Source organism: Cyprinus carpio, chromosome B21 (genome assembly GCF_018340385.1).
Source record: "Cyprinus carpio isolate SPL01 chromosome B21, ASM1834038v1, whole genome shotgun sequence".
NCBI classification, from domain to species: domain Eukaryota; kingdom Metazoa; phylum Chordata; class Actinopteri; order Cypriniformes; family Cyprinidae; genus Cyprinus; species Cyprinus carpio.
The window spans coordinates 2853400-2868279 of NC_056617.1; the positions used below are offsets into that span (position 1 = coordinate 2853400).

The 14880-nt window shown below is 34.7% G+C and overlaps 1 protein-coding gene and 1 long non-coding RNA gene across 3 annotated transcripts in view; one reads left to right on the plus strand and one right to left on the minus strand.

The window, feature by feature from the left end:
* The window catches only part of LOC109055864 (ceramide transfer protein-like), a 31936-nt gene extending 26851 nt beyond the window's left edge, over positions 1 to 5085 (minus strand). Inside the window, exons 1-2 of the mRNA XM_042748288.1 lie at positions 4680 to 5085; positions 3301 to 3435 (exon numbers count right to left, since the gene is read on the minus strand). Of these exons, the coding sequence (XP_042604222.1) occupies positions 3301 to 3435; positions 4680 to 4823 (279 nt within the window). The 5' untranslated portion in view covers positions 4824 to 5085. The remainder of the gene's footprint in view (positions 1 to 3300; positions 3436 to 4679) is intronic.
* Positions 5086 to 5533: 448 nt separating this feature from the next.
* On the plus strand, positions 5534 to 9304 carry LOC122141293. Of its 2 annotated transcripts, none has more exons than XR_006157672.1 (3): positions 5534 to 5710; positions 6674 to 6819; positions 9034 to 9304. It is a non-coding gene; the product is annotated as an uncharacterized LOC122141293 (long non-coding RNA). The 2 variants fall into 2 exon arrangements; XR_006157673.1 differs by lacking the exon at positions 9034 to 9304 and adding an exon at positions 7613 to 7918.
* Positions 9305 to 14880: the final 5576 nt, after the last annotated feature.

The window sequence follows — 14880 nt, forward strand, 5'->3', positions numbered from 1 at the left end:
ACGTTTAGATGTAATATAAATGAAAAAAAAAGGTCTGTTTTTGCCCTCTTTTTGAGATTACACAGAAAGGCCCAAACTCATCCAGTGACAAGGGTGCAAAATAAACAGTAACCACGTGCCAAAGAGAGCAAAAAAAAACAATTTAAACACAGTGGTACATTTATGAGGAACTGGAACATAATACATGGTTGAAATCCAACCGTTAGAGTCTAACTCTCACTGATGTAAGCAACACGTGATTCAATGCAAGGAGTTACAAACTGTACAAAACTCTCGAAAAACTAGGAATATTCCTTGCATTAAGCCAAATAAGATATTATGAACAAAACTCACAAAATGTAAAAATTAGAAACAGCTACAGATGAGAAATTGCTTATATTTGCACTAGACTTGTGCCGATATTCGGTAATGCGATATATCGCGGTAATGAATGTGCACAATATTGTTATCGTGGGCACTTCCAAATACCGAGAATAATTATATATTACAAATTATTCAGAATTTGAAATGCACTTTTAAGAATACTTTTCCCATCAACTGGTGAAAATGCACAACACCGTTGTATGCTGCTTTAAAGACGCATGTGAAACCTGATGTAAACAAGCAGGCACGAGAAGCACATGGAGGAACACGTGAGAGATGCACTGAATGAAAGCACATTCACTCTCTGACAGCAGATGGCGCTAAACTGCAGAAAAATGCAGCCCTTACCCTGGAAACCCCATAAATAAAAACAGCTGCTACTTTCTAAACATTTAAATAATATAAAATAATATTTATATATTTCCATAATTTTTTTCCATTTTAATCTGGACTACAACATGTCCTAGATATTTTTAGAAAGTGTTTTGATTCTTTATTGTTCATTAACACTTTACATTAGGGCTTCATTAGTTAACAAACTGCCAATGAAAAAATTCTTCTGAACATTCATTAATCTTAGGTATTCCAATTTTTAATAACACATTGTTAAAATCGAAAGTTGCAACTTTGTTATTTAATGAGCTAACATGAGCTAAGACTTGTATTTTTTAACAAAGATTAGTAACTTCTGTAGCAAATGTAGCCATTGCTCTTTGTGAATGTTAATGCATTAACTAAGGTTAACTAATGAGGTCTTATTGTAAAGTGATACCTATGGGTCTTTAAAGTTCTTTTGCACTTTAATCGGTGTAAAATGTTTAACTTTAAATATATTTTTTTGTATTGCTTTATTGTATTTAAATGTTCAGTTATTTTTGTTATAAGAAAAAAGTTATTTAACCTGTTATACTGTATTATGACCACTTTTTTAAAACTTAATGTCAATACCATGATAATACCGCATACAGTGACAAAACATTATCAATTAATCGCAACAGGAAAATTTGATACCGGCATATCCCTAATTTGCACACAGTGCACACAGTGTTTAACACTAATATGTAAGGAAAAAACAACTAAATAATCCAAAGAAATTCATAAATCAACTGGCAAACAGGCTTTAAGAAAAGGCTTGTAGAGAATATTTTTATCTGATAAATTCTGCCAATTCACACACCATTGGCAGGTGCTAAAGTTAATTTTAAACCTTAAACATCACATTCCTACCACAAGCTTGCGTTCACTACCAAAGTTAATATTTATGATTACCCATAAAGGTTGGAGTTCAACAAATACACAGCTTGAAAAGAGTCACTCTCAAGTCTTGAAACAAAGGAGCCATTTTTCTCTCGCTCAAAGCCAAAATGCAAAGCATCAAATTAGAATGTCGAACACACAGCAGCGACCTGCAGCTTTAAACATGAACTACCTGAGCGCAGGCTGTGCACAATCACAAACCTACAAAACCATTCCATCACCAAGCCCTATTATTTCAGACCTAACTTCCTGTATTTACTCTATACATTTTCTTACATCTCAAACATCTCAGAAAATGCTTGTATGTTTCTTTCCCTCTATCTTCAGTAAGGGTTTCGGTTTAATCATTGAAGGACCAGCCATAAGGACTCGTACCTCTCCAGTGGTCTCCATAACAACACAACCTTCGCCCTGTTTCCTCATTTTCAGTGGTGACGCAAGATAATACGGGCAGAGCGTGTGCATGGACTGCTGCAGCACATGTCGAAATCTGTGTGTGGTCATGAGTTAACCTTTAACGCAATGCAGGGAATTCTCATTTCATTCTGTTTGTCCGGGCCAAATCAGATCATAGGCAATCAACCCATAATCTGAGCAGTATGCATTCATTACCTGAGCTCCTATAGATACTGTATACATTCAGTAGTATTTGCCACTACTCAGTTTGAGTCAAACATGAAGGCAAAGCTCACGGTGGCTCACAGCTTCTGCAGGTGCATGAGGGTGATTTTAGCATGAATGCGAGGGAAATAGGCCACAGTCTGTCTGTGCCTGGCCAGCTGCCTGTGGCAAAGGATTGTGTCTGTCCTCAGTCAGTCTCTTTTCTCCTCTCCTCTGCCCTAAAAAGAGCTCTCAGCATATCCTCTGCCTCAGCGATAATCATAACAAATCTAATTTCTGGAGATGCAGCAATACAGACCCAGCTTTAAAAAAAGAACATTTAAAAGAGAATTCTGCTATCATTCCCATTAAACAAACATTACACGAAGGTTACTTTTGAATGTTCTCTGAACCATAAGTATTAACATTTGTAAAAAGTCAGATGAACATCCAACTAAAATGTACACAAATGCGATGTATAAATTATGTTTTTTGTGCTAACGTTTTCCAAATGTTGTTAAATACCAGATTTCTTTACAATAGAACAAACATTTTATTGACATCATTGGAGGAATGTTTGTTTATAACTTTGAGAGAACCTTTATCATTCAATAAATCTCCAGTAAACAATATGACGGCCCAAAACAATCAGTGAGGTTTCAATAAGGCATTCAATTCACTGAATTATGCAAAAACAGGGTTATTGATGTGAAATCACATGCCTTGCGTCTAATCAGGTATTAAAACATTATAATGCACAATATGCTAAAAAATATGCCTAACTTCTTAGTAATCCTGAAGTTGGCATACAAGAATTAGAATTATGAAAAATTAGAAAAATGAGGCATTATATCATCTGCCTAATCAAACTGATAATAAAAAATGTCTATATTGTCAGTAAAACATCATGCATGCATCTCATGCATTTCCATTCAACTACAGTTCTGAAGCTCACAGCATGACGATGTCCAATTTGAAGCAATTCAAGCTTTCGTTTTGAATGCACACCATCATTCTAATTTTGGCTCAGCTCTGAAATTCCCATGGCTGTCTGGAAGGATCTTTCCCCGGGATACTTACTGTGATGACAGCCTTGCTGAGGCAGAGGGAACCGCGGCAGCCGTACTCTCGCTCATCCTGGGATTTGTAGTAACTCAAGGTGTTGTTCTTCAGCATGACCCAGCGGTCCTGCCATCCGTGAATGTAGTTAGTCCACTGTAGACAAACAAAACTGTTATAAGAAAACAAAAAGCTGTATTTAAGAGTGTGCACACAGCCATACTGATGACTTATGACAATAAACATATGATGCGCAGTTTAATAAAACAACTGATTGTGTTCTCGAATACATAGATAGATATACTTCAAATGGGAGAGGGTTTAAGTCATTGCATGTGGAATAATACACTAATCTCTTGTGGAATATGCTCCTCTCATCACAAAAACAGATGATCAGCTGTCTGAGTCATGAGGAGAGGTTTTCTCCTTTAATCCCATCAGGAAGAAAAGATGAACTCTAGTAACCCCGACTAACTCCAGCTTCTGCCCAGAACCTGCTGCACCCCTTCTGAATTATATATGCATAAAGAAAGATATCCATGCATCACATATTAAGTATTTATCATAAAATATCAAAAAGCAGTCTTGGTTAACATAACATTGGAGCTTGCTGTCTAAAGAGCAGCATATGGTCACCATGCACTGGAAATCACCAAGAAAAACATAATCGTAATGCAAGCATTTCAGTAATAAGGGTAAATAAGCTTTCCATTGATATATGGTTTATTAGGGTAGGATAATATCGGGCTGAGATATAGCTATTTGAAAATCTCGAATCTGAAAAAGCAAAAATAAAATCCAAATACTGAGAAAATCGCCTTTGAAGTTGTCCAAATGAAGTTCTTAGCAAGGCATATTACTAATAAAAATTAAGTTTTGATATATAAACGGTAGGAAATTTACAAAATATCTTCACTTAATAATCATAATCAATAATCATTTTGCCAACTACAGTGTATTGTTGGCTATTGCTACAAATACAAATACACCCGTGACTGGTTTTATGGTCCAGGGTCACATATATTATTTAAACTGGTACTCATTTATAGTATTTGTTGTTCTGCGTTTGATTTGTGCTTAATTTAATTTAATAAAAAAAAACATGCGTCCGGTTAGTAATGAGGAACACATCAGAAGTAAAACATTGAGCACATTACGGTAATAGGTTACCGTTAAAAATAGTTTAATTGTCGTGCAAATAATGTCACCGTGCAAAATATCTGAACTAAAATCGGCATAATTACTGTTTGCGATTAATTTACGATGTTGGACATTTTTTCGACAAGCTACGTGACATTAGTCCAACCGCCTGACGTTTGTTTACATCGGATCAGGTGGAAACATAAACACAAACACACGCTTTCCCGATTCGGGAGGCGTTATTCGGAATCGTAACCCACCTTACTGAGCACCCCGCCGAATTCCACTACCCCTCCGTGCGGACCGGGTCCCGGTTCGACGTCCAGATCCTCGTCGGAACCGGAGGAGTTCCAGCTCTGGCTGTCCGGTAGGAGTCTGCCGTTAGGAAGCGGACTGGAATTCATAACGAATCCAACAAACGCTCCGCTGAGGGGGGAAAAAAACGACAAAAACAGAAAAAACGCGGGCGTAATATCAGCGGCGAATGTCCGTTAGAAGGCCTCGCATCGATTACGGTGTCGTTTATCCCGAAAATCCCGAAAATAAGCGATAGATGTGGAAGCAGACCGTCCTTGTGTTGATTTCACGAGCTTCTGTGAGGCTGCGCGAGGCGAGCGCGAGAGACACCCGCCCCCTCGCGCGCGCGCGCGCGCGCGCGCGCTCTCTCTCTCTCTCTCTCTCTCTCTCTCTCTCTCTCTCTCTCTCTCTCTCTCTCTCTCTCTCTCTCAAAAAAAAAAAACGCCCTCTAAATCAACATCAGCTGCCAAAAGAGATTCTACTCACTCACAACAACAACAAATATTCTATAATGACTCGGGGAAGAAATGTGGAAAATAAAAAATATATATATATTAATTCCGCATTTCAAATTTTTACCCTTCAATTTTTGAAGGCGGCTTACGCCATCGTCATCCTCGCTCGCGGATGCTCTGCTTCAGCTCAAGGGGCGCTGGCTAGTGTATGACGTCACCGAAGCCTCGCTTTCCTTATATGGAAACTTTCGCCCCGCCCTTCTGCAGAAATGATTGACAGTTTGATCGAGTTGTAGGTAAAGAAACGCCCTCAAAATGCACTCTGCGTTTGGATTCGGCAGCATTTGGGTGAATATTGATAACACTAAATAATTCAGTAAAAATTAATTATTTATCACTATGTGGTTATATTGGTGTGAGTGCTGTTTGTTTTTAACAAATATTGATTGGTTAAGTGTTAAATAGCTCTGAGTAATCATCATGGTAACGGTTAGCATCAAAACATCACGTGAATGCAGCCTGTTTTCATCTAATTGCAGGTTCAGTCTATATTTTTTTTTACCTTTCCACTCAGGAAAATGTGACTTATACTTGCAGAACCTAAAATCTAACGATGTTGTGGTTTGTTTTCAGGCCTTTGCTGTGGAGTTGCTAAGGTGTCATGTTGTTGTAGCGCGTGTGTATGCGGTTAAGTGTATTGTTTGGTTGCTAGGATGTTTACTCAAATCAATAACTCTAATGTCAGCAATAATGAAAGTGTGAAAGTGATGCATGACTTATTAGTAAACACTACAAATGAAGAAATCTAAACTTGGTTTGCTAGTTTTGCATTGACCTTTTTCTTTTTCCTTTGTGTTAAGATCATTTAGGAACCACATACTATGATTTATATATATATATATATATTTTAGGAACCACATAATATATATCCATTTAGGAACCACATACTATGATTTATATATATATATATATATCTGTGTGTGTAATTTTAAATCACTCATCAATTGACAAATTGTCTATTATTTCATCATGACATTATGATATTAAATCATTCTACTAATTTTTATATTTTTGAGCCATTGGCATTTTCATAGTTGTGGCAGCTGGTGTTGATTTAAAAAATGCTTATACTCACACTATTTTTGTAAAGTTGCATTTAGCCTAATAATGGATGCACAGATTCTAGTGTGCATCTTGCAGATGGCTGCTGAATGTCTTTATACAATCGTTGTGATCAGTGCTCGGTCTCTCTCATTAGTTGTGCTATTAGCTGTGAATCCCTCCCCTGTGACTGAAGCTCAGAAATTTAGGTCACTTTACTCCACTGTGCTCTGCTTACTGGAGAAAGAGGACTCTGTCTATGATATAATGCCTTAGACCACAATACCACCTCATTAGATTTGCCATTAAGGTTACGCATGCATATCAGAAGCAAAGCATTAGTGCCCCACTATAAATGTTCTTGACACTTTCCATTGGTTTCCACACATTTTGTCTGACAGGTCTGCCTTCATCTGAATCACTGTGGCTGTGCTGAAGAAGAAAGGGAGATGGATGGATGTTATAGATAGATGAAGGTGAATCAGTGGATGCATCACTATGGAGGTTTGGTGATTTGAACGAAAGCTAAAAAAAAAGATGTGGTCAGGTAATTGCATGGATGGATAGGCATTTTTTGCTAATGTGACAGATTGTTATAGATATATGAAAAAAGATGTGGTCAGGTAATTGCATGGATGGATAGTCATTTACATATATACATATATATATATATATTATATATATATATATATATATATATATTTGGTAATTTTTTGGTTGTGTGTATGTTTAATATGTTTTTTGGGTGTTATTTTGTTGGAGTTATATTGGAGATTTTATTTTGATTTTATTTTTGAAGTATTAATTATTTATTAATTTTTAGGTATCAAAATATATGAAAAAATTATATGTACATTATGTATAAAAACAGTATATATATATATATCTAATATATATATATATATATATATATCTATATATATATATGTACTTTGTGTTATACACAAAGTGTATATAATATAATGTAAATATATAAAAAAACAGTATGTATGGTATATATATATATATATATATATATATATATATATAAAATCAATGCTATATGTGTATTAATAAATGTATGAAAAATAAATATATGAAAAATCATACAATACTTATAAAATTATATTTATAATAAATATTATATTAATATAAATTAAATAAATCTAAATAAAAAAATGTATATGTAACAAAATTGAATTAAAAAGAGGGTTTTTTGTCTAAGTGGGCAGTTCTTTAGCAGAATAAACTGCTGTTTTGTTTTTTATTTCTTTATTTTTTTGTTTGGTCGTATAATTGATGTTCTTTTAGTTTTGTTTTCTTTCTGTATTTCTCTCTGTATTTCTTCACCTCTCACACAGTGAAAACACAAGATGCACATTCCATCTCACTGTCCGTCTGTCTTACTCATGGGATTGAAGGATGCATGTGAACATGACTCACACACTGTTGGCAATGAAGGGAACATGATCTTATTAGTCATGATTATAGCAACGGTTCTTGCAGCACAGGCGCACCCACATTGTCTTAACCTCTGCAAATCCACTTCCTGACTTTGTGATTAAAATTTCAATAGCTGTTAATGTCCGTTGAACTCTTTTTCAGACCTCCAACGAATGTCAAGCTTTCCAACATAGTCATCATATAGATTACTAATACAGATCAATGGCTCAGTTTCACTGTCAGTTATCCTTATTATTGTTATTGTGATTCTTTTGTGTTAATTTGAAGTAAAAATACATGTTCTTACTCAGTATTTTTGTCTTGTTTTCCAGTACAAATATCTAAACAGTCTTAAGTGTTGTCTTCAGAGAAATATATCAAAATTAAGAGTTTTGCTTAAAACAAGAAAAAAAAAATAGGGTAAGAAAAATTCTCTTACTATTTGTTTCTATTTTAAGCGAAAACCCACATAATTTTGAGATATTTTCCCGAAAACTTTAATTAAAAAAATTAAGATTGTATAATGTTTTTGAAAGAAGTCTCCTCTGATCATCAAGGCTGCATTTATTTGGTGAAAAATACAGTAAAAACAATAATATTGTGAAATATTTTTACAATTTAAAATAACTGTTTTCTATGTAAATTTATTTTAAAAAGTAATTTATTTCTGTGATGCGCAGCTAAATTTTCAGCATCATTACTCCAGTCTTCAATGTCACATGATCTTCAGAAATCATTGTAATATGCTGATTATTTATCTATGATGAAAACTGCCTTTGCTGCTTAATATCTGGTCAAATTAAACACTTTAATTCAGCTAGGATGCATTAAATGAATTAAAAAGTGACAATGAAGACATTTATAATGTTACAAAAATAACTTTCTATTCATCAAAGAATCCTGAAACAAAATGTATCATGGTTTCCACAAAAACAATACTTAATTTGCTAAATAATTTTGAAATCTCAGATAAATGTATCTGATTTAAGATTGTTTTGATATTTGTACTGGAAAACAAGGACAAAAATACTAAGTAAAAAAAAAAAATTGTAGTGTGGGTGAAATGGGTGAAAGGCTTCCTTGTAATTCATGAGTTTCAGTTTGACTTGAACTGTCCAAAACATACAGGAAGTTGAACTATTTATCTTCAAAATGGCATGACTTGTAAAATCACACTATTTATTTGGTAAATGCATAGTGCATGTTATATATTATGAATGATTCATCCATGAAGGTTTTAGACACCGATTTGTTTTGCTATGAATCAGATTTTCCTGACTTTTGAAGTTCTTGGCCTCAGCTGAAATATAATTGATTCCAACCCTTTCTTCTCTGATAGATACTCCAGGGAAATTCACAAACGTACTCTTCCATTTCCTGTAAAAAGGCTTTTTATGGTATTCCACACTGTTCAGTCAGGGCTGTATGGAGCTTGCGGCCGTGTCATGTGTTTGGCTCTGGCTGAGAGCCTGGTTCAGTCATGAGACCCATGAAGGAGACCACGAGACCTCCATTAGGACCTCCATTAGTCCAGCAGGACTCCTCCTCTTCCCCTACACGCTCCAGATTAGCGGCGTTCCTCGGAAAGCCAGGCACGACCGGGAATTAGACACACGACGTTTGTTTATTCCGATGTGGAGGTGTAGTTTTGGCGTGGCATCTGGTGTAGATTGGTTTAATTCGGTTTAGCGTGGATTATAGCATGTGACTAATGATAATATTACATAACCACAAAGTCTGTGGACCTTGAGGCGTGTGAGGAAGTCTGAGATGTTTAACTATGAGATGACGGAGACCTGTGAAGTGCTTTAGGTCTGTTTGCCTGGCTAGTTAAGACCATCATGTGAGATTAAATACTTAAGAGAGACACACAAAAAAAAGCAAGTTAAGATATGGGACGTTTTAGAGTAATCAATATGGACGGGATTTTTAGTTTTTATGAAGAAAATGTATTTTTTCACACAATTCTGTTTGGATTTTTTTTTTGTATGGAGGGTTTGTATTTTGTTTCTTTTTTCTTTTTAAGGTGGAATATTGTATTATATTTGTTTTTTGATTGTGATGTTTTATTAAATATGTGTACTGCTGGTGAAGTGATTTGAATAATTAAGATTTTTCAGTGGTTTTTCAAGTTTTATAGTGTCTTCTGCTCACCAAGGCTGCATTTATTTGAACACCAATACAGTGAAACAGTAATATTGTGAAGTATTTTTACAATTTAAATTGACTGTTTACAATTAATACATCTTAAAATGTAATTTATTTCTGTGATGCGCAGCTGTATTTTCAACATCATTTCTCCAGTCTTCAGTGTCACATGATCTTCAGAAATCATTCTAATATGCTGATTTGCTGCTCAAGAAACATTTCTTTTTAATATTAATGTTGAAAACTGTTTTTGCTGCTTATTATTTGGTGGAAACTGAGACATACCATTCAAAAGAAAAATAATACTTTTATTTAGCAAGGATGCATTAAACTGATCAAAAGTGACATTAAAAACATTTATAATGTAACAAAAGATTTCTGTTTCAAATAAATGTTGTTCTTTTGAACTTTCTGTTAATCAAAGAATCCTGAAAAATAAAATGTGTCACAGTTTCCACAAAAATATGAAGCAGCAACTGTTTAGAAATTGATAATAAGATCATGTGACACTGAAGACTGGAGTAATGATGCTGAAAAATCAGTTGTGCATCACAGAAATAAATTACATTATAAAATATGTTCACATAGAAAACAGGTATTTTAAATAGTAGTAATATTTCATAAATTTTACAGTATTTTTCATTAAATAAATGAAGGATGAAGAGACTTCTTTCAGAAACATAAAGAAAATCTTAATCATTCCAGACTTGTAGCTCCATCAGAAGACTTAAATGATCCAGCAGCGAGTGTTTTAAATGGAGGCAGGTGTGAGGTTCTATTCTAGAATAATCTTGCCATCTGTTCTTGTATTGCAGTCATGGAATGTCAGTGTCAGACTTCCAGAATATTCCAGCACTTTCCGCCCGGCCAATCAAAGGGTCATCCAGAGTTCTAGAATGCTGGAGAAATGCAACACTAGAACTGAGCATTCTGTGGTTTTGTTGGCTAATAAGTGTACTAAGACCGAGTCACAGACTCGCGTTTGGCAGATTAGCGCCAGGGCTAACGCTAATCTGAGAGATTGTGTTGACGGGGCTTTACTGATGAGCGGTGTGAATTCAGTTCTGTGTGAATTCTCACAGTAATACAAAGTTATCAGTCTGTATGCACACAATATGGGTTTATAACTGATTTAGCTATGAAAAGGCTATAAATAATCAGTGGCACTGCCTTTTCCTCTTTATTTGCACAATAAGGGACCCAAGTTTTGCATAATCTGAAACAAAGGTACTGTTACTGTACATGGAAAAGCAATGATCTTGGGCTTGTCGAAGTAAAATAGCTGCTTTGACTCATCTGAGTTTAATGTTTATGTTTAGCTAATGCTACGTGGCATAAATTATGCATGGTGACTCAACGGAAGCGAATCATTCACTAGATTTAAGCGCTCGGTTTGCAATTGATACTCATCAGAGGAGAAACTGTGTAATGTGCAGTACAGAGAGACGTTTGAGTGTCTGGGCACGGATCCTGTTTAATTAAATGGCTGTTTGGCTATAAAGGTTTATCTTCCATAACTTTACAGTCAGCATTAAAAGCACATCAAGTTCCAAGAGTTGCTCTGATTGTGTGTGTGTGTGTGTGTGTGTGTGTGTGTGTGTGTGTGTGTTGTTTCCTGTTCACAATGTTTTTTATTCCATACTTTATTTTATTTTATTTTTCCATTCTATTATTTTTTCTTTTCCATTCATTCATTATTTATTTATTTATTTATTTAAGTTTTGAACACACCCCACACTTTACCATTAATTTTAATATAATTTATAATTGCCATTAATTAATTTACTTTATAAAAAATAATTGAAACATTAAAATGACAACAAATCAAGTTTTTAATTATTTTTGCCAAATATAGTTTTTATTTTTTGCATGCTATTTTAATTATTTATAATTTATTTAATATAAAATGTAATTAAATCAATAAAAAACAAAAGTAAAGTAAATCACATGTATTTTAAATTTTTATTTTATATATATATATATATATATATATATATATATATATATTATATATATATATATATATCTATATATATATATATATAATTTTTTTTTTTTTTCTTGTCATGAATTGACTGGAATGAAAACATTTGTTACTTGTAACCAACTTTACAACCAGCCAGCTGTCTGACACACACCACACCCACACAGTCCACCCACACACACACACACACACACACACAGAGAGAGAGAGAGAGAGAGAGAGAGAGACACAGACAGACAGACAGAGGGCTGCCACAGCATGTTAAATCCATGCACTGACTCCCCTCAGGCTAAATGGCTTGCTTGGTGAAACATTCTGTCTCAGTCATTCAAAGTTACTTCACTTTGTTATTCTCCTGTGTGCGTGTGTGTGTGTGTGTGTGTGTGTTTTCCCACTCAAATTCTCTCGGCTCAGTGACTCACCGTTTCTTAAGCAGGATATTTTGGGTGGAGAAATTTAAGTGACTTCCTTATGATGGTTGGTTATGGTGGGGGTTCAGGGGTCCCGACTCGCATCCGCCTCCTACTGGAAATGAAGAGTACTACACTGACTTCACATTAACTTTTGAAGGGCCACTAAAAAAAAATTCACATAAATGTTCATATAACGAAAAGCAGTTGTTATACTGGAAATAGAGTAGCCTACTAATACATCAGTATGTATTGATGTACTGATGCTTCTGTTAAAAACAGCTTGTTTGCTATTTAAAACAGTAGTAATTATTTCAGATAGCTATTTCAAACAGTAGTAAGCTGTACTGTTGTGACAATATTATATATAATACAGGGGTTGGACAATGAAACAGAAACACTGGCCAAAATAGTGTTGGAGTTTTCATGGCTATATTTGCGCAGCCTGGTGGTCAATATTCAATAATTGCATGTTCCACCAGTAAGAGCAGAGTGTGAAGGTTGAATTAGCAGAGCAATAGCACAGCTGTAAATAAAATATTGCAATGCACACAACATAATGAGAGACATATCAGAGTTCAAAAGTGGACAAATTATTGGTGCACGTCTTGCTGGCGTATCTGTGACCAGGACAGCAAGTCTTTGTGGTGTATCGAGAGCCACGGTATCCAGGGTGATGTCAGCATACCACCATGAAGGACGAACCACATCCAACAGGAGTAACTGTTGTTGCAAGAGGAAGCTGTCTGAAAGGGATGTCCAGATGCTAACCTAGATGGTATCCAAAAAACATGAAACCCCAGCGAGAGTAAAGCATGAGGGTGGATCAGTGATGGTTTGAGCGCCAATATCATGGCATTCCCTAGGCTCAGTACCTTTGCTAGATGGGCGCATCACTGTCAAGGACTACTGAACCATTCTGGAGGACCATGTGCACACAGTGGTTCAAGCATTGTACCCTGAAGGTGGTGTCTTGTATCAGGATGATAATGCACCAATACACAAAGCAAGACTGATGACAGCGTGGTTTGATGAACATGAAAGTGAAGTTGAACATCTCTCATGGCCTGAACAGTCACCAGATCTGAATATTATTGAGGCAGTTTGGGGTGTTTTGGAAGAGCAAGTCAGGAAACGGTTTCTTCCACCAGCATCACGTAGTGACCGGGCCACTGTTCTGCAAGAGGAATGGCTTAAAATCCCTCTGACCAGTGTGCAGGATTTGTATCTATCATGCCGAAGACAACTTGATTCTGTATTGGGCTCAAAAGGAGGCTCTACACCATACTAATACATTACTGTGGTCTAAAACCAGGTGTTCCAGTTTCATTGTCCAACCCCTGCATATATTCAGTCTCTCATTTTCATTTAGTTAAACTTAAAATTATAATAAAAACTAAAATAGCTATAAGTAAAATTGAAATAAAAATAATAAAAACTATATAGATATTATATATTTAAATCAAGGAAAACAAATTAAAAAAACGAATTAAAACATACAAGAAATTACTAAAAGGTAAAATAAAAAGACAAAGTATAAAAAAAAAAAAACAATTTAAACTATTAATATAATCTATTATATTATCTGATTTAGTGATTTACCAGCTAGCATCATACATGCACTTGTTTAGTTTTTAATCCAATTTTGTGTTAACAGTTTATGTTTAGCTTTAGCTTTCAGATAAAGTTTGTTTCACACTGTAAGAGGAAGCTCAGTTTGGGTGAATTGCATTGTTGAATACAGTACCTCTGGTTGTACGCTGCACATTTGGCAAATGAGGTGGGTATGTCATGCAGAAAATTTGCATACTGTGCACATTGTACATACTGCATTCTGCAAAAGGCAGAGTTAGATGGGAGGCAGTATAATTATATTTATATAAAAGCAGTAGAAGTCTATCTGTGTGCTGTTCAGCAGATTTTGCAGTTACATTATCACTGACAGAAGTAGATTCTGACAGATACAGCAGGATCCCTTGGGTGTGTGTGTTCTCGTAACCTATTTCAGCACACAGACTGTTCCCAAACTCAAATGAATGAAAAGCACTAGAGACTGTGACGTGTTCTTTATCCCATGAGAGACACTGCAGGAATGGTAAAGAGAGGGCGAGTAGTAATGCATGTCTGGGTGGCACAACTGACACCTTCCTGTAAACCGCGAGGCGTTTGCTGCACTTTGATGCATTTATAGATGATATGCAGTGCCTGACTGTTGCCTATGTGCTTTTTAATGACACAAAAATTAACACACACACAAAAATTAAATTTTAATTAAATTATAAATCAAGAAATTAAACAATTGATAAAAAAAGAAAAAAAAACATTTTAAACATTCCATTTATAAAATAAAAATTCATTATTTGTTAAATTAAAATGTAAAAAAAATAATAATAAAACAAAGGAAACAATTTAGAAATAATCTAAGATAAAAACTTATTAATAACAGAAATATAATTTAAAAAATATTATTTATTAAATAAGAAAATATTAAATGTTAATAAAATATTTATATCAATGTATAATAAAATAAATATGTTTATAATAATGAATTTTGAAATTTGATTAAGTTTTTGTGATTTCCCAGATTAATTAATGTCTATCTTCACAGAAAAATAATGGTGTAGATTTGCTTTCGGAGTTGCTA